The sequence below is a fragment of the Pavona decussata genome, unplaced genomic scaffold (assembly GCF_977016875.1).
Source record: "Pavona decussata unplaced genomic scaffold, jaPavDecu1.1 SCAFFOLD_6, whole genome shotgun sequence".
Lineage (NCBI taxonomy): Eukaryota > Metazoa > Cnidaria > Anthozoa > Scleractinia > Agariciidae > Pavona > Pavona decussata.
Window position 1 is genome coordinate 1199502 of NW_028145430.1, and position 25327 is coordinate 1224828.

Below are 25327 nucleotides of genomic sequence, written 5' to 3' on the forward strand. Positions count from 1 at the left end.
CCAGGTGAAACTGGTTTTCATAGCTAACTTTGACGAGAGAACATTTATATTTCCCTTGAAATTCACGACAGGAGATGACGCGAGTTGCCGAGAGAGATTTGTCAGGTCCTAGCTCATTCCAAACTTTTCGTTTGGAGACCTCGCACAATTTCCATTCGATATCCAACTGGACTAGAACCAACTGACCCAAAGCTTATCGACTGTTGTTTCAGTCAAAAATCCCTGCTATCATATCTTGTCGTCAGTCACCTGACGATGTTATTCCACCTGAAGTAGTGCACGTGGCTAGAACATTGACACAGAAGGTGTAACTTATCAAATAGTTTTCCGCGAAATTAATTTCTCTGGAAAATTTAGACATCAGGCCCCAGTTGTTCAAAGACCGGATAACTTAATCCGCTGGATAAGGCACTATTCAGGGTCTAAAATATACTTCACGTAAAACGTTGTCCAAGGTTTTCGTACACTCCCAAACTTAACTGTGGTTAGAGTGTGCATATTCGCTTGTACAAGAGGAAATACTGAAATCTTTGCACAGATTGGAACTGACGGATAGCGACTTATCCACTGGATAAAGTTATCCCGCCTTTGAACAACTGGACCCAGGACAGCAATGGTGTACCCTCTAGTTGCCCCGACTGTACAGCCCAATTTAAAAACTCTCGGGTGTAAGTTCAAACACATTGCTAAATGCTTGTTATTAATGAGCAATGTGCATTTACCAATTTAGCTGCTGATCACAACTTTTCTGGCGCTAATAAACAAAGGTGGCATTTCGAACTCTCACTGCAACAAGTTAGGGAGTAAAGAGGGTGGGCCGTTAGCTACAAAAGACTCGCATTTATACCTTTCTTCTCCACAGAAGCGCAAAGAGCGATTCGGGAATGGGATGATCTACTGAACAAAGTAGTTCAGTATAGGCAAAAAGAAGAGCACAGAGTACGAGCGTGCTCGATCAGTCTCACATCTGTTACCCTTTTGCTCGCCCTTCACAATTTCTGTACAATGGTTCAACCAAACACGTTATCGAACCTTAACGAAACGAAGACAGCTTGACTGCTGCATGCGCAAAACCTCCGCTTCATTCTCTGGGTTCTTGCATTTATATTGGAGTAAACAATAGCACATCTGCTCTTGTCCAACTTACTGCGGAGACTACTGACAATGTATGTTCATTTACACTGCAAATGTTCTTTTATTCAACGAAATCCAATCCGAAAAAGTTCACGTTAATGCTTCGAGTTTAAACAATTGTTCAGCTAGTATATACACTTGCACTTATGCATACTTTCAGAAGGTACTTTACTGAGCAAGTAAAGGCCGGAAAGATTATATAATACTGCCGTCTTGTGAATTGCACAGTTCGGCCTGGCCATGGAGCTTAATTATCTGGGAATGAATTCCCAGACAGAGTCGACCGAACTACAGCATCAAATTCGCTTATCACCGGAGTCGTTTTGAAAACCACTATTTTGTTTATATTCCTCATTTATCTTCATGTGCTTTCTAGACGAACCCTTCGGACAATCCAATGGCTCTAACCGGACGAAACACCGTCCTAAAAAAAAGCCATATGCCCGTCGAGGCACCGATGCTATTAATCGAACTAAACCATCCTTCTGGCCTTCAAGTGCTCTTTAAAAGTATGATTACTGTACGGTATTTTCTTCTCTGGCTTAACACTCCAGTAGCCGACAATCAGGCCTTATCTCTTTGGTCATCATTTCCCATCACTTTCGTGCGATCGAGCTCATGTTTTAACAATCGAGAATTTTCCTGCACACGATCTAGATGAACTATTAACCAACAATGGGTGAGTCCTCATGTTTTAAATTAGCTTCTGAGCGAAAGCCATGCCCGCAGAACGATAACTTTCGGGCGGAAATGCATTTAAAAGATTAATGCTACATCTACAACTACATTCTGGTAATTGGAAAAGATTTCCCATTTCGCCAATAATGCTGTTTCTTATTTAACAGTTTCAAGCCGAGGAATTCGATATATACAAATTAATTTTGTTGCCATGCACTCTCAAATGCTACTATTGTCCAAACCCTGAAAAGGTCCATGGTAATATAATAAGCGATCAGCTACAATACCGTACATACCTCGCTTTAATTCGAGGTTATTTCAGCTAAAAAGAAGTCGGCCCAAAATTCAAACAGAATCAAGGTATAAAGCTGGCCAATTATAGCAGATTGAAATCAAAGGAGAAAGTAGATTCAGCTAGAAGCCGATAAAGCCAGAGTGAAAATTGTTAGCAATGTCCTAGCTGATTCCTTGGTTTTTTCCTCTTACTGAAGTTGCATTGTCTTTGTAATCTGATAGGAACACTCGAAAGAACAGCCAATGAGCCATTAAAAGCACACAATCTCACCACACGAGCATGGACCGATGGACCTTTTATCGCTTGACGGTTTCCGTCCGCATGGTTCACGTCCCTGTTTGTTAATTCCTTAATTTATCGCGGGTTTCTGCCCATTTTCCAGCTCCGCCCAAGTCTTCGTGGATCATCTTAAACTAAACAAAAGATTTTTTTTAGAAGCGGTTTTGAATTGACTATCGAAAGTAATTCCACGTTTGCTTTGGTTTTGTTTAATGCACCCCATGACTGGTTAACAAAGTTGGCGCCATTCTCTCAACCAATCGGAAGCCAAACTAAACTACATCGTATCTTGGTCGCACATGTTTTCCCGCTCTTGACGTAAGTTACATGCATTTGTTACGAATTCTGATTGGTTCATTGCGCTGTTTACTTGGTCAGAGTAATTACTTGGTTTTGGTTTTACGACTCTCAATCGGTAATCGCTCTATAATGTCTAATTACTATCAAGGTTAAAAGGCCAAATGCTTTTACCACTACGTCGACCCTCGTGGGATATGGAATGTTACTCAGGAAAAATTTATGAATTTATTTCAGCCACAAGGCCTCAGGCATACTAGTACATGGCCCATTTCTTAGTTAAGATCGCTCGCGAAATCAGTGTTGTTTCCATAAATTATAATGGCAGTATTACAGTGTCCTTAAAGGCTTAAAATAGTGGCTGGGTTCGTTACGACTAGGAACTTAACACGTGTGTTTGTATGTACTATCACATAATCACGAAGTCTGTCAGGAATGGAATGAGGCTTCGTTCTATTAAAAAGATGAGAGGAAGTGACCTATTTTGTTAAATTATCCCTCAACTAAACATGAAAGTCAACCATTTATGACTGATTCATGTAAGGCATAAACATAAAATGAAATACAACGTTTTAAATCGTAGGAATCATTTGTTTGGGCAAAGAAAAAGATTATAACAGGTCAAGTGACACATAATTTGAACACTTTTCGTGCCTTTCTAGTAAATTTCTGCAGAGCCATCATTTTTTTGTTACCAGATTTGGCCTAAGTCGTATCTAAACATGCATGTGGCAATTAATCTCCCTGGTTTTGTCTCCACACCAAGGAAAAATGTACGTTTTAAAGTTACATGGGGGTTTTTCTACTTAAATCATAATGAACCAAAATCCCGTGACAAAAAACAAACCAAATATACTTACTTTTATTTTCCAAAATCAAATGTTACGTTGTCTCCAATCAGCATAAAAGGCGCCCACTGCCCCATCTCTGGAAAGCCGTTTCCTCTCATCCACTTCATGGCCTGGTGAAGAGATCACCCGTATCTCGGGTTCTAAATGGGTTAAACCCTACTCTTCTAAATTTAGAACAACGGGTACCGTCCGTTCTAAATTATCTTTTGTGCCAGCTTACATGACAATTGCTACCATTGTGAGGAAGCTGACCAATCAGCATTTAGCTATGAAAATGCGCAAAATTAATCCAAAATGGCGGACAGAAAAAAATATTTGTAATTATGTTTGGTGTTTGAATTCAACTCTTTGCTCTCCTTTGGAGCACCTAATGCTGAGAACCCATTTAGTGCTTACAGCAGAGAAGCCCAGGACGAGAGTTTTGGCCTTTTACCTAAAATACTTTAGCGGCTAGTTGGGTATGGTCTAACGAAGCGTACCTAAACTACGATATGTTTGTGCACGAATTGAATCTTGATCACCTCGATAAGCTTAACATTTTGAAGGCTTTCGCGGTGGTTCCGTGTCTTTATGTTTATAACTACAGGAAAATAATCATTAGAATAGCCTTTAAAATCAATATTAATGTCTGTGTGTGTGCCGCGTCGGAGGTTATGTATCCAGGGTGAATGTTTGAGCAGGGGGGGGGGGGGGGGGGGAGGGGAGGTCATTGGGTCATTTATTTCTGGGTATATGCCGCCAACCTCTCATACTCCTTGCCCCATTATTGTCTATTTTCTGGCCCATTATACACCACATGTTAGTTACTTTTGGGCAAGACCCTTTCTACAAGACCAGAATAAAATGGGAGCCGTTTCTTAAATATGAAAACAGCATCGCCAAATATAGGTTCGATTTACGTCTCTCTCTCGTGTCTGGTCCGCCTTTCTCATTTTCCGAGTTATCGAGCCTACGCTAAATACGGTAAGATCCCAAGATTCTAGTTTTATATTACTAGTAGCTGAAATATATAAAAAATGCCTGAAGATGCAAACATTGCATTAAATCCAGACGGGTAGGGATCGATGGGGGGGGGGGGGGGGGTGTAATTATTGGGTAAGGGTGTGCAGCTGGGACTCTGATACTTCACCCTATACCAGGCCATATTCAGCTGTGTTTTTTGGGCCTATTCTAGACTACAACTAGATGCGAAAAGGTCCCGCTATTGAAATTGTCATGCCAGTCAAATAATTACACATGGCTCATGTAAAGTAATGTGTAAACCCCAACTCAAGATTTGCAAAGCCACCAATTAAAGTATGAAATCACTGTATTTTGCTTTTGCGAGATTTATCAGAGAAAAACAAACTCTTGTCCTCAGTTGATGTAATTTTAATCTTTAATTCCTTTTTTTTACGTAATCGGAAATGAGACATTGTCACTCCGGAAATTTTGAAATAGCTTCACTTCAAACTCGCGATCAAGTTGAAACAGTTCAAACATAATCTGACCTCGATTGAAATATCATCTGCCTTTTTATTTCGGTGATTCTCATTTAAACATGGCAAGTCAAAAGAGTAAGCCGCGCGCTCAAACCTACAATATGTTGACCGACATTCAAAAGAATATTCTTAAACAACATTATGATGGTGGGATGATTGGTACTGGCCGCCAGTATGATCAAATGATTACCCGTGCAGCTGAAGAAACTCGTCTTCCAAGGAATGAGGTTGAGGTAAGCTTACAAGTCATTGCTCTTGTTCCCCTATTTAAACAGCGTAATCAGGGCAAATCTTTCTTCTTAATTACCACTAGGGCGAGAAGTAAGTTATTTCTGTAGTGTATTTAGGAGACTTAATGAGAATACCGGGTACATACCTCGTTGGAATGAAATTTTGCGACAGAAATAACCATAAGTATCGGTTGAAGTGTAACTTGTATATTATAAATGAAAGCTATAGTGCTTTTTGTTTTAAATTTGGTAAACCGTATTTTGGCATCGATAAAGTACAAAGTTTCCTTTGTTGTAAGTACGATTGTGCAATATCCTCGTGTGTGTCACGCTCGAATTTGAACTCACGTGCTGTCACGTAAGAAACCTTTTTTTTACAGTCAGTATAGAACTGCGGCTTTCTAGGTAGAATATAGGAAATCTTGCACCTGAAGTCGGTGTTCTATCGCTCTGTCCCTGGAATTCACCACAAAAAAATTACAGGGTGTACCTTACCTATAATAATTATATAATAATTACCTATACAAAATTGCACTTTATTTGAAACGAGGATTTCGGAGCTTCGGAACCGGGGCATTTATGCGGGGACGGGCCGGAGATTTCTCCTTTCCTTTTTAGTCGAAGTATGGAAAAGTAATAATTTCTTGCCATGTTTTGTTTCCTTTAATTTATGTAGTGGGTTTCTTGTCTCCTTTTCTTTTCGTTTGTAACCTTTTTGCTCTGCAGGTTGTAGTCCTAACAGTTTAAATGATTTAATGTCCATATTCCTCGTGTTTTAACGAGATTGTTGGAAGTAGAGGAAAATTTAACTGTGGACAATAAAGGCAATAGAGTGTTTTTTTTTCCTGGAACTGTTGGTCTTATAAAAATAGAAAGCTTGAGATCCTCGTCAAAAAATGTTACAATGCAAGTATTTAATTCAAAAAGAAGGAGAGGGGATAACATGGTCCTTCTCCCTAATTAATGACATACCTTTGTTGTGCCATTTGATATAATCGTTAGGATAATATTAGGAAAAAGTCAATATGTAAACCTGGCTTTGTTTTGAAATCTTTTTTTTTTCTTTTGTTTAATATTCCGATATCGCCTTATTTTCGCCACTTTTACATCACTCGAGTAAAAGGTGTTAAAATTAAATTAACATGCTTTTTAATCTTATGAATTTCAGAAATGGATAGGCAATGAACGTTCAAAGAGGAGACAAAGTGGTGCAACTGAACAGCCAAGCAAGAAAATCAAGCTACCCCCTATGCAAAGAGGCCCCAACCCATACAATATTTTTTGTGCTGAAATATTCAGAACCGGTAATGTAAAGACTGATTTAACAGTTTAGCTATTAAACACCTTCGTATATCAAGTTCGATACTGCATACAGGCAATGTTAGATTAGACGTTCTCATTGAAAAACATATGAGCTGGATTACTTCAGATCGTATCCATGTTTGCATGGTAAATATATGTTGAATCTCTTACCTTAAAGTAAAATTTCCCCGCCAGTTACCATTCATTTAAGGTAAATTTTACTTCATAGCCTTACATAATATTTCTTTTTCAAGAGGAGTGTCGAGGGTTGAAAATGGAGGAAAGAAATCGCTTTGCAGCTTTACAATGGAGGGCCCTTTCACAGGACGAAAAAAAGAAGTATGATGACGTGGCTAAAAACTACAGGCAACCTGATGTTTCTAAGTTGTCGCAAGATGAAATAGAGAGACTTATTACCAGACATCGAAGGCAGTTACTGGCCGAGGTACAACCAACTAACCAACTAACCTGAGATCATTCTCTCTTAAAAACAATATGCCTCTACCTACCAACCTACCTACCTACCTACTTACCTACCTACCTACCTACCTACCTACCTACCTACCTACCTACCTACCTACCTACCTACCTACCTACCTACCTACCTACCTAGCTACCTACCTACCTACACCTACCTACATACATAAACACTAACTATCGTACCAGCTTACCCTACTTACCCTACTCCATCTAACCACAACAAACCTTACTTACTTACTGACTGACTGACTGACTGACTTACTTACCTACTTATTTACTTACCATCCTCCTATATGTTTGCTTTTGAAAACGTGATAGGAAATTTACAGTAAAATGTGGCACAATGACTAGATTTTACACGCGTATATGAAATCTTATTTTTTTAAAACATTTTTTTGCATTGATTGCAGGTTATGCTACTTGAAGATCTTGGATGTCACAGTGCACTGATGTTTTTAGATGCCGATGGAGAGTTGTTTAATTTTGGATCGGACGAAGGAGTTGCTTTTTTGAGCACAAACTCTGACGTTGTTGCAAAATTTAGACAGCATTTCCGTGAGTATTCTGATAAACGATGACGTGTTTTCATAATAAAAAGCTTAATAGAAAGCAGTGCTAAATCTTGTTATTAATCAAGTTGGCTTATAATGTTTCCTTTTATTCTGTTGTAAATCCCAGACTATTGACATTACTGTCTCTTTCAATTGTTGTTTAGATTTGCATTGCAAGAAGTACAATTACCGCCACGTACAGGACTTATTTAACAAAAAATACAGTAAGTTGTAACATAATGGATCACCAACTGGTCATGCAATACTTTGAAAAGGATATCCATGTATATAGATGCAGATGATGCACTGGCACTTTTTAAGCCAAGTAAATCTTGGCACTTGTTTGGTGGTTTGTATTTAATTTTTATTGTTTTCTCTTCAAAGGTGAAGCGGTTGGAAAGCCTGGTTCGCGTGTGCCTTACCAAAGAGGGAACTTTACAGTGGAAGGCCTTCCAGAGGGAGTGACTTTTAAAAAGCCTTACTGCTATGGGGCAAAGCAATGCAAATCAATAGTAGAGGCAGCTGATTCCATTACCTTCGAAATTCAAATTGAAACTGGCGCCAAACAAAGTAACGACAACAATAACCAGGCCAACAGCCAACCAGAAGCATCCTTAGCAGTCCCAGATATGATGATACGAAGCACTTTGCTAAAGGTTGCCAGTGATGTGGACGTTGGGGAGATATTGTCGGGTAGTAAACGTTTGTCAGAATCTGACATCAATGTTGAGGACTGCACCTTGACCCAAGATGAGCGTCTTACTCTATACACGAAATGCAGAGATTTCTTCGACCAAGAGTCATGGGCAGCAGTTGGGCACAACACAAAGGACTTTAGCGGAAATGCTAAGGACCTCATCTTCCCTCTGTACACCGAGGCAGACGATGAGGACTTTTGGTTATTCTATTGTCCCAACCAGACGCTGTCTCATGTGGAAGCTGCACGACCCACAACTAAATTAAAGGGATACTGGCTAGACCTCAAAGCGGATTCAGGGGACAAATATGCAATTTTGCCAGCATCAGAAGAAATAAAAGTAATATCGATCGTTAAAAATGACCATGATGGGCCCTTGTATTATGAAAAATCGTTAGATGTAAATTCAAATGGTGATCCAGTCTTTGAGCTTCCAGATATATTTAAAAACTGCATTAGAGCTACCCTCCAAAACTATGGTCTTTTGAAGAGGTAGCGGAAACGTTAATGGTCTTAACATACGTATTTATTATGACCAATATGTTATGTTTGTGAATTGGAGTTGATATGAATTCTTAAAGAAAGAGTATTGACTAAATTGTCTCTAATTACTCAATCAAAAAGTTGCAAACTAATAAGTTATAATTGTCTTATTACAATGTACCGATCATGGTTTCACCTATTCGAGCAATTTTCAGGTGTCATTTCATATTTTACTTGGCATATTATTTTGTACAAGGTTTTTTAGTCGTTATCGTAAAGTGCCATATTTTAAAATAAGAAATTGTTTCCCAATTATTATTTTTTGGTAATTGAATTGGCTTTCACCCAATTTCATCAAAACAAACAATGATTTTATGTAGTCACCAATGCGCACGGGTGGCAAAATCGTATTTCGACATTGAATCAGTCACATTTTGTATATCATCATCATCATCATCATCATCATCATCAATCTTTATTTACCCTCGGATTGTAGATAATTATCATAATTGATTTTCCTACTTACTTGCTTTTTGGTTAATTACTTACATATGTTTACAGAATTTCTCAAATTTCTCAAAAGTTTAAGTTGCTCTATTGGGATTGAGCACCTCTTTGCAGCTTCGTCGCATGTCTTGCACCAAAAGAAATCGTCGCATACGTGGTACCGAATCCCCCAGTTTTTGCAAATTTGGCAATCAAAATGTGCCTCATTGCAAGGCCTGCGACAAAATGTATAGAATGACCTGGGAAGCTTGCCACAAGAGCATGTCTTTAAAGTACAAGATATACATTTGTCCTTTCCGTAAGGATAATATCTCGCAAATCTATAGTAGCCATAAATTTTTGGAATAAAGTTTGTATTTACAATATAATTACAGTATTCAATGTTCAACTTATTTTTACTTAAGTAATTTAGCAATATGACAGGGTCTTTCTTGCCACTCTTTATTGCCTGATGGGTGGCAAGAACCATATATAAATTTGTGTTATGTACGCAAAAGCGAAGAAACTCTTCTTCGCTGTATGGAACTTTCACATTTAAGGGACTTCCTGGAGGAGATTCGTCACTATCTCTGCTATCTTCTTTCTTTGCAGCGGGTATAAGCTTTCGGCTATTCGGTCTTTGTTTCCCCTCATCTGTAGCGACCATTGGGGTAATTTCCTTTAACAAAGAATTTAATCCTTCGGCGGGGACATCTGAGTTTTCCACAATCGGCGTTATTTGAAATCTTTTCTTTCCTTTTAGTTTTTTAAGTCTTTGTATATACTCATCCCACGTATTTACTTTGTGTGCCTTTTTGAGGTGTGGCCGAAGCAAAAGTGTTTTCCCGCAAAGCCCACATTCCTCTTTTTGACGATAACGCATATGAGCTGCTTCTCTCGTGGGCACGCTAGGAAGGGCACTGTGCTTCTGTTGTGTTACTTGAGGATGAGCCCTGACCAGGTGTTTGTCGAGCCGTTTAAAAAACTGTCCCCTTTTTTTACAATTTGCCACCTTACAAATTCCTCCAGTTGACTTGCATTTTATCTTAACCTAGTGGTAATAAAAAAATAGGTTTCTTCTTCCAGTAAGAATCTAATTTTTCGTGTATAACTAGTTGCCCTTGCGGCACAAAATCTCCTCCTTTTTGTATTAAGTCATCGTAACATAAGGTCAGCGAACAACGTGCTTTGTATTGCGTTACTTTTTGGTTTCTTTAAATAAACATGACTGTAGGACATTCCCGTGAACAGCGAAGGAACGAAAGAAAATTGCTTTTTTAAAGAAATGGCGGTGAAATTTAAACTGGAATAAGCTCGACAATTAGAATACACGTCAAAAAAGTACAAGTAGGGTTTCTTACATTGTAGACGGTTCTGCGACAGCTCCTCTGTTGTCTTCTGTTAAAGCCATCATGCCGCTTGCCTTTCTTTGATACAGGCGCCATTTGGATTCTATGACACTTATAGGACAGACTCAACTGCGAATACCAAAGACGATCGCTTCTCTGCTTATGATGCTTCACTGAGAAAATCAAAATTACTACTATTGACACTATATTTCGAGTACTTTTTGCTCGAATACATTAGCATGTGACAAATCCTAGCATTTAAATTCGCAAGATGAAATTGAACTACCGGAAATACGTAAACCCACAATAGAAAGGTGGACTGATACACAGATTAATAAATTTATTTGTCCTTGCATGTTTTTTCCCACTTCTGCTTTACCAATTTTGGGTATTGCAAGAGAGAAAATTAAACATTTACTTAAAATTCTAGAAATTAAAAAGAACGTCATAAAACTGCAAGTTTTAAGTGATAAATATTAGAACATATTATGTTAACCGAAATTTATCCTTCTTCCCTTGGTGGCGGGGGTGGGGGTTCATTTGAAAATTGTTAGGGTTATAAGGAGGGTGACAGGGCAAAAAAGTTTTATAAAGAAGGTGTGATCATAAAAAACACAAAGCTTGCCTTTAACGATACCACCATTCCCCGCCCCTTATCCCCAAAAAGATGAAAAGTTTAATTCCCAAGTTAAAATATTAAAAAGCGATTTATAAAAGTTTATGTTTTCTCATGTTTTAATCGGTTGTTTCGCTTTCTGGAAAGAGAATACATGTATATATTTTTTTTATTTTCACAATGAAAGTCCAAAATGTTATCACTAGGAAGACGACAAATGCGAGAGAACACTCTACCTCCCCTCCCCCTCATCTCTCGCGGGTCAACAAAAAAAAATCTATTGAACTGTTCAACCAATACCTAAAAAACACACATCACTTTGAAAAAAAGTGCAATTAAGTCATATTAAGACGATTTCGAGAAGGCAGCCCTGTACATTCTGCCTTGAGCTGAAAGTTAAATGAGAAGGAACGGCTTTCTTTACGGGGGAGGGGTGGGGGGGAGAAAAAGAAGAGGAGGCTAAATTTAACAAAATATTTCACATATAAACATATTTCACTATGATATATGCGAATGGGGTCCAATATTGGCAGAAACCCATCAAGGATGCTACCATTTCACGGCAAATGCTCGATTCTATAGACTATTTCGCATATCAGTAATATTAAAAATTCATAATAGTTTATGTTTTCTCATGTTTTAATCGGTAGTTTCGTTCTCTGGAATCGAGAATATTTTTTATGGTTTGAAAGTAAAAAATGTTATCACCATGAAAACAACAAATGCGAGAGAACGCTCTACCTCCCCTCCCCCTCATCTCTCGCGGGTCCAAAAGAAATCTACTGAACTATTCAACCAATAGAAAAAATATACATCACTTTGATAAAAAAGTGCAATTAAATGAAATTAAAACGATTTCGAGAAGGCAGCCATATAAATTCTGCGTTTAATTGAAAGTTAAATGGGAAGAAAAAAGCTTTCTTTGCGGGGGAGGGGTGGGGGTGGAAAGGGAGTAACGGACGATTTCGCATATAAACATAATTCACTATGATATATGCGAGTGGAGCCCAATATTGACACAAACGCATCAGGGATGCTACCATTTCACGGTAAATGCTCGATTCTATAGACTATTTCGCATAACAGTGAATGTAAGAATTTATTATAGATGTATGCGAAGGGGGTCCGATATTGGCACAAAGGCATCAAGGATATTGCCATTTCACGGTAAATGCTCGATTCTATAGACTATTTCGCATAACAGTGAAAGTAAGAATTTATTATAGATGTATGCGAAGGGGGTCCGATATTGGCACAAAGGCATCAAGGATACTGCCATTTCACGGTAAATGCTCGATTCTATAGACTATTTCGCATAACAGTGAAAGTAAGAATTTATTATAGATGTATGCGAAGGGGGTCCGATATTGGCACAAAGGCATCAAGGATACTGCCATTTCACGGTAAATGCTCGATTCTATAGACTATTTCGCATAACAGTGAAAGTAAGAATTTATTATAGATGTATGCGAAGGGGGTCCGATATTGGCACAAAGGCATCAAGGATGCTACCATTTCACGGTAAAAGCTCGATTCTATAGACTATTTCGCATAGCAGTCAAAGTAAGCATTCATTATAGATGTATGCGAAGGGGGTCCGATATTGGCACAAAGGCATCAAGGATACTGCCATTTCACGGCCAATGCTCGATTCTATAGACTATTTCGCATAGTCTGAACGTAAGAGTATCTATACGTTTAGAACAAGTGTGTAACGTGACTCTTCCCACCCTGCCGGTTCTGATAGACGGTACACGAATTTGTCTGGATAATATCCTTAGCCTATCGACGTTCCTAGTGGGGATGCCGAGGCTATTTACATGAACTGTTTGGGCTTTTGAAATAAATACAAAGATGATAATAAAGAAATCACTTTATTGAAATACCAGTATATATTTTTGCACTGCTGTACTAATTAAAGACACTGTAGGAGTCAGACCAGTTGGCTATTTGTAAGGCTGGTGGCAAATTCTTCGTATGGCAGGGATTGTTCTTGCAGCCGTTTTTGAGATGCTGGTCACTTTCAACACGACACATCGTTTTTCAACGGTGTCTCAGAATGGGAGGTGCGAGAGGCGTGGTTTTCTAGTGGTTAGTGCCTGGACTTTAGATTAAGTGGTCCGCGTTCAAGCCCTGGCCAAGGCATCTACTGCGTGGTGTTCTTAGGCTCATGGTATTTCTCTGCCCGGGTGAGGGTAACCCTAAGATGAACTAGCATCCCATCCAGTGGGGATAGAACTACTTCCAGTCGCTTCATGCTACAGAAACCGGAATAGGCTTTGGCCTGATGGGCCACTTGGCTCGAAGGCAGACTTTAGAATACAGTGGAACCACTAATGGGCCGTGAAAAATTGGCCGATTTAACGGGAAGGGTGAAATTTCACGATGATACTTTTGTCGAGTTTTACGCTGTATTTCCTTTTCCATATAAACAGAAGTGGTGTTATAGTAGTGAAATTTGCTGTTTGATTAGTTAACGGCCGAGCTCACTAACACGACACGTTACAGGTGCATTGAAATAAGAGAGTATCGTTCAATACTGTTCCTCTATACCGCATTTGGTTCAATTGGCCGTATTAACGAGGTAAAATTATAAGGGATTATAGCAGTTGGGATTTGAGAATGTGGCCATTGGTCATATTAACGGGGTGACTTCATTAATGGGGTTTTCTTATAAGAAAATGTATGGGCGTTTTGCAGAGACAAAAGAAAGTGGCCGTAATGATGGGGTGGTCGTAAGGCGGGGTTACACTCTAGAACTAATCATCAAAGTCAAAGTCTGATTCAGAATCCGAATAAGAGTCCTCAACGTTTTCGACTTCGTCAGCTTGAGGTAGCATGGTCGAGTCCAGCAATTCGTGAAAAGAAACAGGAATTAAATTCTGCTCGTGAAGAAAGGAAGCATTGTCTTTCCAGAGACTTTGCAAGGTCTGCAGCTGCTTGCCATTCTCGGCACGTTTGGAAAGAAACAAGCTGTTTAATCCAAGCTTGAGTTCAGGTGTTTCCGTTGTCGCCTCTTCGCTTATTGCTGAATCAAGAATGCTGGTCTGTTTTAAATAAAAAGCTTGTAGCCTATTCATTTCACTTGTGACCAGCTCAATTTCCTCTTCACACCTTTCCCTCAAGCAGTGAAGCTCGATTGCCATTCTCCTAGTGGCATTGGGAACAACATGTTCCGTATGAGGACAGGACTGTAGATTCGCGTACAGCTCACAAGAGGGATCTTTTACTAAATCAAAGTTCAGGGAAGAAGCACCATGAATTGCATTATGGGACGCGATCGTCTTCCTCATACTTTCCGTCGCCTTGGTGATCTGCTTTGAAAGCTTTACTGCGATAGCTTGGCCGTCTAGATAGAAACAAATTAAATTGCTATTAGGCAATTACAGGAAGACAAGGTTACAAATACACGCATTGAATTTTATGAACTTCAAAGCATCTCGCGTCAATAAACTAAGTTATGACAGGTTTGTTTAAAGCTACGTCATTGTTCATTTATTTTGAAAAAAAAAAAAAAAAAAAAAAAAAAGCTAAACTTTTCAAAATCATCATTTCCAATCCGTTTCAATCTTCTCCATCTTCAGCATCCTCGTTTCTTTTTGTTTTAGAATCAACCATTTGGTGTTTTTCTTCCTTAGCAAACCATTTTGTTTAGGTTTCCCACAGGTTAGGTTTCCGTAGCTCCTTTAGGTGGAATTAATAGCTAGATGGAAAAGGTTAACGTGAGGTGCAGAATCTCCCGTTTCTTACTTATCATTAATAAATTTCAAGACTACTTATTAAAACAGTTATTAAATAATACACTTTTTTGTTGTTCATTATTCTATCTGCACCGGCACATGCAAATCCACGATTCCTTAAAAAGTGCTCAGATGACATCTTACTGAATACTAAGGGTAAACGGGGATTTAACAATATTATTAAGGTTCTCTACCGGCATATTTTCGTTTCATTTCCAATAAGAAAGTCCTTTCGGAAGCCAACTTGTGGAGTTGCAACATTTGCCGCCTGCTATTTTTTTCGTCGAGACGTCTCTTTGCAGCTAAGAACGGTGATTCATGTTCCTGCCAACGCTGTCGAACTCCATGCTTCTTTTCAAGAGCTTCCAATCGTTTTACGTTCCTTAAAAAAATATATGTTTCAGAGTAAAAATCTGCATTCATAAAAACTGCAAAATTTCCTTATAAGTATAATCGGTCTAACCCAGCCGTAAAATGATTGGTGACTATTGGTAATGTTTTTCTGTGTTTTCAGAAAAAGGAAAACATAATTCTAATACAACATTTAAAAAAAGAGAGAAAAAAAAACCTGTCAAGCTTGCGTTGTGTTTCCAAGAGTTTGTCATCATCAGTGGCCTCGGCATACGCAAGGTCATTCCTATCCGAAAAAAGGCTTTATTTTAGTATGAGAGTTATATTGTGATATTTGCTTTCGCCAGAGCTGAATCTGTCGTTTAACAAGGCTGTATGATGTCATACATGTATTGGAAACAGATTGTTTTGTGAACAGTGTAAATACTTAAGAAACCTCACCTGATGGTTTTGGACTTCAACATCAGCTCAACGTAAAGTTCATCCCATTCCTGCGTAAGAACTGAATGCAGCAACAAAGGTCAACCATTGTTACCAAAATCATGAAAATGCAACATACTTTTCTTTAGTATGAATCGACGACTATCCCTTTAATCTTTCCTTTACTTGCACATCATTGACATGAAAAGAAGTACTATTTAGTTTTCAAACGATCTGACTGGCTAGTACACAAAGGTCATCAGTGAACAATATAATTTAGAGCTTTAATTATCCGCTAACAGAAGAGTCACGCTTACCAGATTCTACAGGATCAATGGCAGTCTCCTCTAAGTTCATCCATTCTTGAATTGTATCATGATGATAAGGAACTAATGAACACAAAAATATAGCAATAATTAGCAATTGATGCCAAAGCATAAATGCTCTAAGCCATTTTTCATACGGTATCCACGTCACTGTACGCACAGTACGCGTATGGGTCGCATCGTTTCAATGAGGAACTTGCGAGGAGAACAAGTATTAGCTTCACTTAGAACAAGCAATTATGTCAAAGAAATGAAGAATACCTGGCAAACTTTTAAACATTTCATCAAGCTGTTTGCAAGTATTACTAAATAGTTCTTTTGCTCTCAAGAGTTTGGACTTAAGAACAGGACCTTAAAAGAAAAAAAAAAGGAATAAAAGGAAAATAACAAATGAATAATTAACTAATAATAATAATATTAATAATAATAATAATAATAATAATAATAATTATTATTATTATTATTATATATGCAATGAAGACAATTTATATACTAGAATGTGTTAAAATGGGAATAAAAATTGAAAAAATAAAAACAAGGCTTCAAACAGTCATAAAACGTTACTGAAGTCAGGAGCGTCTGTCAATAACATGACACGTTTCACATTAATATTATTATTATTATAATTGTTATTATTATTATTATTATTATTATTATTATTATTATTATCATTATTATTATTAATGACAGTGCATGTGTGCATGCACGTTTGTTTTTCTGTTGTTATACAGAAATAATTAAGATAGCTTAATGTTACTAAAGAGGAAATGAATTACAAACCTAGCTTCTTAACAATCCCTTTTCCATAATGCAGTAGGCCATCATTAAGAGTGTCAATTCTCTTCTCAGGGGACATCTCCTTAGTTATTGTAGAGAAGTCACGAAGAAATGACCAGAGTCTCTCTGTTCCTTCTCCATCTGTCAGGCCAACTCCTTTAGTTCTACGAGGACTGAATTTTACCTGCATGCATATGTGAACAGAACAGAAAGCAACTATTAATTCCTCACTGTTATTTGCACAAAAGGCATGTTCTGGCACTGCAATGGACATGGCAGAGAGGTTCCAATTAACTGAGAAATTTCAGTGTCAAGCAGGCTAAAAGCAATTATACAATAAATATGTTTAAGTTAATGCTCAGTGTGTAGTATATAATAAATTCCCAAAACCATACTTCTGTGAATATGTCAGATGAATATAATTATGAAATTCATGTACGTGTATTTGTACCGCGGAATGGTGTAAATACAACTATTCTGTGAATGGTGTTACAAACCTGGCATGTTGCCTTGTGCCCATAACAGTGAAATATGGGAATGGCTAGTGGAATATTGGCCAGAGAAGAAAGAGATGCATAATTCTAAAAAGAAAAATAAACTCATGCAATCAATGCAGATAATTTCACATAACTAATTGCTTGGTTCAAAAGGTTGTATTATGATGTTCAAGTCATTATACTGTGACGAACTGGACGAACTGTGGAAAACACAGCAATGTTGGTCACGATGGAAAAACTATCACACTATTATAACATAAATTATAGACAAACAAAAATAATTTAAGTACTTTTACCTGAATATGCTTTGACAAAATACAAGCTACATCATACATTACAATGAGCTGTATATTTGGTTTTGATACTTCTTTTAGCTTTTGGAGTTCATAAACAGAATAGGAAATTCTAAAAACAAAAACACAAAACATTTAGACATAAATTAGCAGTGCAAGACATTCAGGGAAATATAAAGCCTTCAGTAATGACAATTAAGTTATGGCATGTACATGTATGATTAAAGTGTTATTTCCAACTGGTTTTACTCACTAAACTAAGAGTAAAATACATGTACATACCTTTCACCATGTTTGATGCTAATAAAGCTTTTTGGGAAGTCATGACGACAAACACTTCCAAATACTCCCTTCTCATCAAACAACTTGTTTTTTCCTTTTGACCTCAAATTGGGAAGGACTTCACCAGCATGGAAATGGTTGCAATTCTGTTAATAATAATAAAGATAATAATAAATAATACTAACAATAATCTGACAATGAAGTTAAAGTAATATTAACAAACAAGAGAGTTTGTTTTACAAGTGTTGCATATATTATTATTATTATTATTATTATTATTATTATTATCATAATTTTTTTTTTTTTCATTGTACGAAGAAAATACCCATACATGTACCTCCTCTAAGGATGTTTCTGTTTTTATTTGGAGCCTCCCACCCCCCTGGAATTTCAAGTTTTGCTTCATACTTTCCCTTAAAAAGTTTGGCTGTTAGGAGCACCCTCCCTCTCAGAATTTCCAATGACCATCCATGGGGGTGTGGATATTTTCTGGAACCACACATTATAAGAATTCTTGGTTGATAGTTAGCATACCTGTTCAGACACACTAGTTTCACTATAATGGTCAACAAAGTTGTCCACGTCATTCTGATCCCCAAAGAAAAGATCTTGGTGTTTTGGAGTTGCAAAGCCATATCCCTGTGACCGCTTTCTTGATAGGCCAAAGCATGCATCCATACATTCTATAAGAATTCCTTTATCCTATGAACAAAGATGTGAATTAAAATGGATACTCTCAATGTACTATTATTGGAAATGCAGTATAAAAGATAATTATAAAATATCTATTAAAGCTACTAACTAATGGATTGAGATATTTAATTAAATGCGGCTAAATGTAATTTAGGCTAAGTTAGACTCGAGCCATTATGCTGTCCTGCGGTATTTGGGTGGGCATGCGCTTCTGGATCACATACAGGTTTTTGCAGGGCATGCATCTGATGCCTTCCAGATGTGTGAGGACGTGCATGCTGCATTGATCTGTGAATCTGCTCGTGGCGTGCTTTTTTATTGCAATTCCAAAAAAAAAGTCAGGGGCATGCATTTGTAATAAAATTTTATTACCTCTGGGCAGACTGGGCAATTTGAACCATTATCAATGGTTGGACAGTGCCTAACCAAGTGCTGCAGATGATATTTAAAGAATCTGAAAGACAGATTAATCAAGCTTAAAAAATGAAAAACCTAATACTACTTAAATTATGTAAATTACACAAATTATGGATCTAAAACACACAAAATACTACAAGATCTACTTAACAAGCACTCTTGCTACACACCAAGCACACCTAGCATATTTGTGGCCCGGCTAGCATATGACTTTGAACCACTGTCTCTAGACCAATAAAACTATGGGAAATTGCAATTATTTACAGTAATATATTAATATATTATTGAATTTTTTTGATAATTAAATAAAACCAGTACGTGTTATGGTAAATTGAAAAAACTTAGTTACTATGGTAAATTGGCAATTTACCTGATAACATATGATATTTGAATATAATTATAGTCACAACATGCATGTCAGTACAATGTTCTTCTTACAGTACCTGTATTCTTCAAAACAGCCAGAATTTAAAATCGAGTATATTGAATTGACCTACAGGAAAGTAAAGAAGCAAATTATAAGGCTTAGGCTTCACATGTACATGTGCACTTTTTTGAAGCACACTAGCTCACTCGTGTTATTCAGGAAGGTTTACTGTAACCTAACTGGCATGGTGACCGCATGGTGACCGCATGGTGACCGCATGTCAATCAGTCAATTAAAAAATTAAAAATTAAAAATAACAGGATACTGCAATTGGTACTCCTTTGAGTCACTCAGAGCAAAAGTAGCTTAATAACAAAATGCAGGTACATGTACAGTAGTATTAGTGAAAATATGTATAATTTATAAACAAAGTGTAATTTACATGTGAAGAACTTACAATCTTTGGCTGTAAAAGTGGCCTTTTCAATTCAAGCATAGCAGTGAATTCTTTCAGAGACACTTTACAGCTTATAAACATATCTGTGACCTGATCCATAAGCCTAAACTGAAAGGCAGTGGTAGGTCTGTCCGGTGAACCAGGCCACAGATGTAGTCGTACCAAGGTGACAGCTGGATGCTCGCACTGGCAGAAACGGATCTTCTTTGAATGATGGTTTCCTTGGTTTAAAAAAATGTCCTTATAAATAATCTTATTTAAACTTGTTTGTCAATACTTACTGTTTACCGGTAACCTTTTTCATGCTCATGCTTATAAACCATCCTGTATTAGCTCCCCCAGCCCACTAAGTATATGTAGACGAATAAAAATCACTTATGAAGATATATAAAGTCCAGGGCCAATATAAGCAGCAGTTTGATACACTAGCTATTATTAATGAAACTGCATTTACAATCAAGTACAGTGGAACAAAATTATCAACATTTTTGGCACCCTATGCCAATGCAATCATAATAAAAGCTGTGCACAAACATAAAACATGTAAAATAAACAAATAAGCGTAAATATATTTGTGCTCACCATGTTCATCTATACACTGTACAATCCGAATTTCCCCTGAGGAGCACTCGTGGTCACTTCGGGCCAAAACATCGTGGTTGGGGAAAAGTGGAACAAACATTCCATCCTGCAATGAAAAAGACAGTGGGTTAGCTGTAGATCACTTTGTATTTTTCTCCTTTTACATGGCATTTACAATGTTCTTCTTCACAAGTACCGATAAGGAGGAAGATATAATTCAGTTTCCAGCAATAGAAGACCGTCATTACAATCATTTATTTATTTATTTATTTTAATTAATTGAATGAGATTATACGATTATATCACAATCATGCATTGTAAATATGAAAAAGTTAATACAAATTTTCTACTGGAACTTACTTTCCATAGTTCCAACACATGATAAGTGTTAATGCCTCCGTGGAGCCTTTTAGAACAGTTGAGGCACAAGTAGATTTGAGGCCCGCAGTAAGTGCATCTTGCTACGGCCGCAGTTTCGTGGCACCAAACACATGTAGTATTGGGAAGGAACGAGTTCTCGATCTCTGTATTCACAAGACGTTCCCTAAATTCGCTCCACTTAATTTCTTCCTGTATTCGGCGATTCTGGTGGGCGCTTACAGAATGCCGAAAATCGCCAGATGCAGATGCATGCTCTGTATCTTCAGCCAGGTATACATTGGTGCAGTGCTCGATCTCGCGATTGACTGCAGGCACAGGCGATGCTGTCGAACTGTTTCCAATCGTACGGCGCTCTAGCGACAAAGAAATGTCTTGCCTCCTTGAACCACTGCGGTCAACGAACTTTGCCTTAAATGAAACGGGCTTGAAGCGCTTCATGATCAGACGATATTTTTGGCTTTTTTTAAACCCCGTCCGCCATTTTGAATTTAATCCCGATAATTGGATTCCTTGTCATGTAAGCTGGCACAAAAGATAATTTAGAACGGACGGTACCCGTTGTTCTAAATTTAGAAGAGTAGGGTTTAACCCATTTAGAACCCGAGATACGGGTGAAGAGATTCACTTGCACTTTCCCCACGGACAAGATGCTCGTAGAAACGACTCATGAGCTGCTCTGTTGCCTCGTCCTGAATAGCCCACAGAGCCACCAACACGGAACGTGCACCGGATCCTAAGAAGGCTCGAGCGATTCCAACAACTCCCTCTGATCTAATCTGTCCACGTGCACTGTGACAGCAGCTAAGGACAACCAGTTTGGCTCTTAGTCGAACGCATGAAATTTCAGCCATTGTCAGCAGGTAGTCATCTTCTTCTGGAATCCCGTTACAAGACGGTGGAGGGGCAAGAGCGATTTCTCCTCTTTCGGCATGACCATGAGCAGCGAAATGAATCAGACTTACTGACTGCATGCTTTGAAGAACCGTCTGCTTCGTTGCTTGCTCTCCTAACAAAGGCTGAGCTCCCAGCAGTCGTCCAATCATCTCTGCTTCCTTTCTTGCACCTGGCAGCGCACATAATTTCTCAAGACTTCCTTTGTAATAGACGTTACTAACAGCAGGCTCCCCCACTATCAGTGCCCCGGTGTCACTGTGATAATCTGCTGGACTGTCCTGAATGAGCTTCAGAGTCGTCAAAGAAGGAACAATGCGGATCCTGAAAGTCTCTGATAAATACGTGTCATTTCCATCCTTCAACGCCGCAAATGGAACTTTGTAGAAGACGCGGTCAGGGACAATGATAATTTCGCACTGGTCAAGTAAGTCGGCGACAGGAGCGATAATCATCTCATAACACTGAGAAAGACTCGGTGGTTCAGGATACTGGTTTTCGTCTTCGGTTTCTTCTACAAGGCGTGTAGCTGCATGGTCATCTCCCTGAGAGGACTTTCTCGTCAGGCAACCACAATGTGAAGGAAATGACAATGATCGATCCTCACAGTAGTCTGGAGCGGGTAAGCCATGGAATTGTCTGAAAGATTCGTCACCAAACACCTCATCAACCGATCGTTCTGTTTCTTTGTTACTGAGACAGTCATTGATGTCTTTTTGTCGGTAAAGTATTGTTTTGTTTGGTTTGATAGCCCACAAAGATAAAATCGGTAACTCAGGGTAATAGGCAACATACAGAAAACAACAGTTATCTTCTTTCTTAATGATGTTTCCAAGACCAACCCATGGTTTTGGGTTCACTGATATTTGTTGTTCCAGGGAGTACTGAGACGACATTATGTCTGCCAGGGCTCTGGCGCGCCCAAGCTCTGCAACGTAAAGCGCTTCTCTTGTTTTCCCAATAGTAGAGAATAATACACTCAGAAGGTGATAAGGAAAAACATGCACGTCCAACAATGATATCTTAAATTGATCATGGTCTCGTAAAAAAGCTCGCATTTTTTCGCTTGTTTGAATTATCGTAAGCAGACTCGACACAGCTTCATGTGTGTCTTCATTCAATTCCAGACTGATGAACGTAAGGTAAAGGCGGCTCTGTAACTCCATCTCAATGCATCCAATGTCATGACTCAGTGCAAGTGACTTCTCAAAGTATTCTTTAGCCTTTAAATATCGACGTACAGCAGAAAACACTGATCCTAGGAATTGGTAACATGTTGCTTCTCCCTCTTCTTTAAACATCTGAAGTGAATCCTGAATATTTACTTCAGCGTTGTCGTATTCTTCGAGAGATATAGACAGATTTCCTATTCTTGCATAACATGATGCTTCTCCCTCCTTGTTACCAATTTCTTTGCTTATTCCCAGTGCTTTCTGAAAATATGTTTTAGCCTTGACATATTCACCGAGACAACCAAGCGTAGCTCCTACACTTGCATAACCTGTTGCTTCTTCGCTCTTGTCACCAATGTTTTTCGCAATTGCAAGTGCTATCTGATAGTATTCTTCAGCCTTGACATATTCACCGAGAGATAGAAACAAATTTCCGAACTTTTGGTAAATCGATGCATCTTTGTTTCCGACATCAATTTCTTTGTTGATTTCAAGTACCTTATTAAGATGCTCTTCAGCTTTGACATATTCACCGCGAGATGTAAACATAGCTCCTAGCTCTGTATAACATGCTGCTTCTTCTTCCTTTTGTCCAATTTCTTTTGCAATTACAAGCGCTTTCTGGAGATACTCTTTAGCCTTGAGATATTCACCCAGAGACTCATTTACAGCTCCCAGGTATTTGTAGCAAAACATTTCCATGTTTTTGTCAGTTTGTTTGTTGATATCAAGAGCTTTCTGAAGGTATTCTTCAGCCTTAAGATATTCACCGCGAGAATGAAATACACCTCCTAGGTTTGCATAACATGTTGCTTCATTGTTCTTGTCACCAGATTGTTTGCTGATTTCAAGAGCTTTCTGAAGGTATTCTTCAGCCTTAAGATATTCATCGAGAGAATGAAATACAGTTCCTAGGTTTGCATAACATGTTAATTCTCCGTTCTTGTCGCCAATTAGTTTGTTGATTTGAAGAGCTCTCTGAAGGTATTCCTTAGCCTTGAGATATTCATCGACAGACAGAAACACAGCTCCTAGGTTTGCACAACATGCTGCTTCTCTGTTCTTGTCACCAGTTTGATTGCTGATTTCAATAGCTTTCTGAAGGTATTCTTTAGCCTTAAGATATTCACCGAGAGACTGTAACGCAGCTCCTAGGATTGCATAACATGCCGATTGTAAGTTCTTGTCACCAGTTTGATTGTTGATCTTAAGAGCTTTCTGAAGGTATTCTTCAGCCTTAAGATATTCATCGACAGAATGAAATACAACTCCTTGGTTTGCATAACATGTTGCTTCTCCGTTCTTGTCACCAGTTTGTTTCCTGATTGCAAGTGCTTTCTCAAGATACTCTCCAGCCTTAAAGTATTCACCGAGAGAATGATAAACTGTTCCCAATTTTTCATAACATGTTGCTTCTCCGGTCCTGTTTCCAGTTTCTATCATGATTCGGAGTGCTCTCATGTAAAGCTCTGTTGATTTTTCATACTTACATTGACATTCATACAATTGAGCCAGTCTTAAACTTATCGTCCCTTCAGTTTTTCTATCTCCAGCCTCGCAGAGTAAGGCAAGAAGCTTGGTGCCGCTTTCTATTGCACTTGCGTAATTGCTTACCAGAACGTGTCCTTCAAATATGTTGTAATACACGGAAATGTACAGCAATCTGACAAGTTGTTGATCTTTTTCTAGAGCTTTCTTCGTAAGGAGTATCAAGCATTCTTTGGATAATTCGATTGCTTTTAAAGCGGTTGTTTTGTTAAGAAGAAAATGGGCAACAACTATACCAATACGGATGACTTGCAGAACGGTATCTAAGGTTTCCATGACAGTCTTTTCTAGAACGTAGAGAGAGAAAACAATACTATATGAAAAGACTTTAGTGTATTGTAAATTAAGCCAAAATTACAAAAGAATTAAAAGTATTATAACGAATGATATACAGTACATGCCAACAGACATTTTCTATCTTCTAGCTAACAAGTCAACAACGTTTTAGCAGGTACGCTTTTGGAACTTTTTTAGTCATTGGATTAAAAAATTGGAAGTTTATCGTCGTAACGTTTACATTTTTTTAATCTCTGCATCGTTTTTTAATTCGTCAGCTGAATGTCTTGATGTCAGTTCCAACCTTAGCTGAGACATGATCATTAATATTACAACAAATTTATCCTGATTTGTGTTTGGAATTTGCTGTAAAAAAGGCACTTTGGATAAGAAAAACCCAAAAAGAGGCCAAAAAAATATTTCCAAAAACTACATAACCTTTTCGTTATTTCTGTATGCGTTCCTCCTAGCTGGTATGAAAATATCATTTACAGTAGGCTAGCTTCTTGATTTCTGAAATACAGGAAGTGGCACTTCCTACTTTCGCTGTTGTCCTTCAGGAAAAAAATTCGTACGCGCGCCAGTTTTGAGAAACCTTTGTCAAACTATTTATCAATTGTCAGCTTAATAAAATGAGTAAGTTTCTAA

At 38.1% G+C, this 25327-nt stretch overlaps 3 protein-coding genes across 4 annotated transcripts; 1 reads left to right on the forward strand and 2 right to left on the reverse strand.

The window, feature by feature from the left end:
* Nucleotides 1-3545: 3545 nt before the first annotated feature.
* On the reverse strand, nt 3546-24909 carry LOC146489074 (uncharacterized). Its single transcript, XM_085109678.1, has 2 exons — nt 21403-24909; nt 3546-3646 (listed from the first exon to the last, which is right to left on the reverse strand). Exons 1-2 carry the CDS (start codon nt 24677-24679, stop codon nt 3546-3548), a joined length of 3378 nt encoding a protein of 1125 aa, XP_084965804.1. The 5' UTR covers nt 24680-24909.
* Nucleotides 4641-9898, forward strand: LOC146489075 (uncharacterized). The gene is made up of 6 exons (XM_085106041.1): nt 4641-5248; nt 6414-6554; nt 6807-6992; nt 7438-7582; nt 7743-7802; nt 7963-9898. The coding sequence occupies exons 1-6, from the start codon at nt 5075-5077 to the stop codon at nt 8769-8771; spliced, it is 1515 nt and encodes a 504-aa protein (XP_084962167.1). The 5' UTR covers nt 4641-5074; the 3' UTR covers nt 8772-9898.
* LOC146489076 (uncharacterized) lies at nt 13068-21406 on the reverse strand. 2 transcript variants are annotated; one of them, XM_085105869.1, is made up of 16 exons: nt 20772-21406; nt 20412-20517; nt 19830-20050; nt 19449-19498; nt 18961-19042; nt 18430-18597; nt 17896-18041; nt 17617-17725; nt 17321-17404; nt 16827-17007; nt 16308-16397; nt 16038-16109; nt 15742-15802; nt 15518-15586; nt 15144-15331; nt 13068-14558 (listed from the first exon to the last, which is right to left on the reverse strand). In XM_085105869.1, exons 1-16 carry the CDS (start codon nt 21228-21230, stop codon nt 13969-13971), a joined length of 2676 nt encoding a protein of 891 aa, XP_084961995.1. In that variant the 5' UTR covers nt 21231-21406; the 3' UTR covers nt 13068-13968. The 2 variants fall into 2 exon arrangements, with proteins under 2 accessions (XP_084961995.1, XP_084962000.1); XM_085105874.1 differs by lacking the exon at nt 16308-16397.
* Nucleotides 24910-25327: the final 418 nt, after the last annotated feature.

Coding starts and splice junctions, on each gene's coding strand:
- LOC146489076 (XM_085105869.1), bottom strand. CDS start 21,230: ATGAAGCGCTTCAAGCCCGTTTCATTTAAGGCAAAGTTCGTTGACCGC. Junction 17,008..17,320: donor GGCACAAGGCAACATGCCAG/GTTTGTAACACC, acceptor ATATGCATGCAG/GTAAAATTCAGTCCTCGTAG. Junction 15,587..15,741: donor TTGAAGTCCAAAACCATCAG/GTGAGGTTTCTT, acceptor TTTTTCGGATAG/GAATGACCTTGCGTATGCCG.
- LOC146489075 (XM_085106041.1), top strand. CDS start 5,075: ATGGCAAGTCAAAAGAGTAAGCCGCGCGCTCAAACCTACAATATGTTG. Junction 5,249..6,413: donor TTCCAAGGAATGAGGTTGAG/GTAAGCTTACAA, acceptor TATGAATTTCAG/AAATGGATAGGCAATGAACG. Junction 6,555..6,806: donor AAATATTCAGAACCGGTAAT/GTAAAGACTGAT, acceptor TTTCAAGAGGAG/TGTCGAGGGTTGAAAATGGA.
- LOC146489074 (XM_085109678.1), bottom strand. CDS start 24,679: ATGGAAACCTTAGATACCGTTCTGCAAGTCATCCGTATTGGTATAGTT. Junction 3,647..21,402: donor TGCAAGTGAATCTCTTCACC/CGTATCTCGGGT, acceptor GATCTCTTCACC/AGGCCATGAAGTGGATGAGA.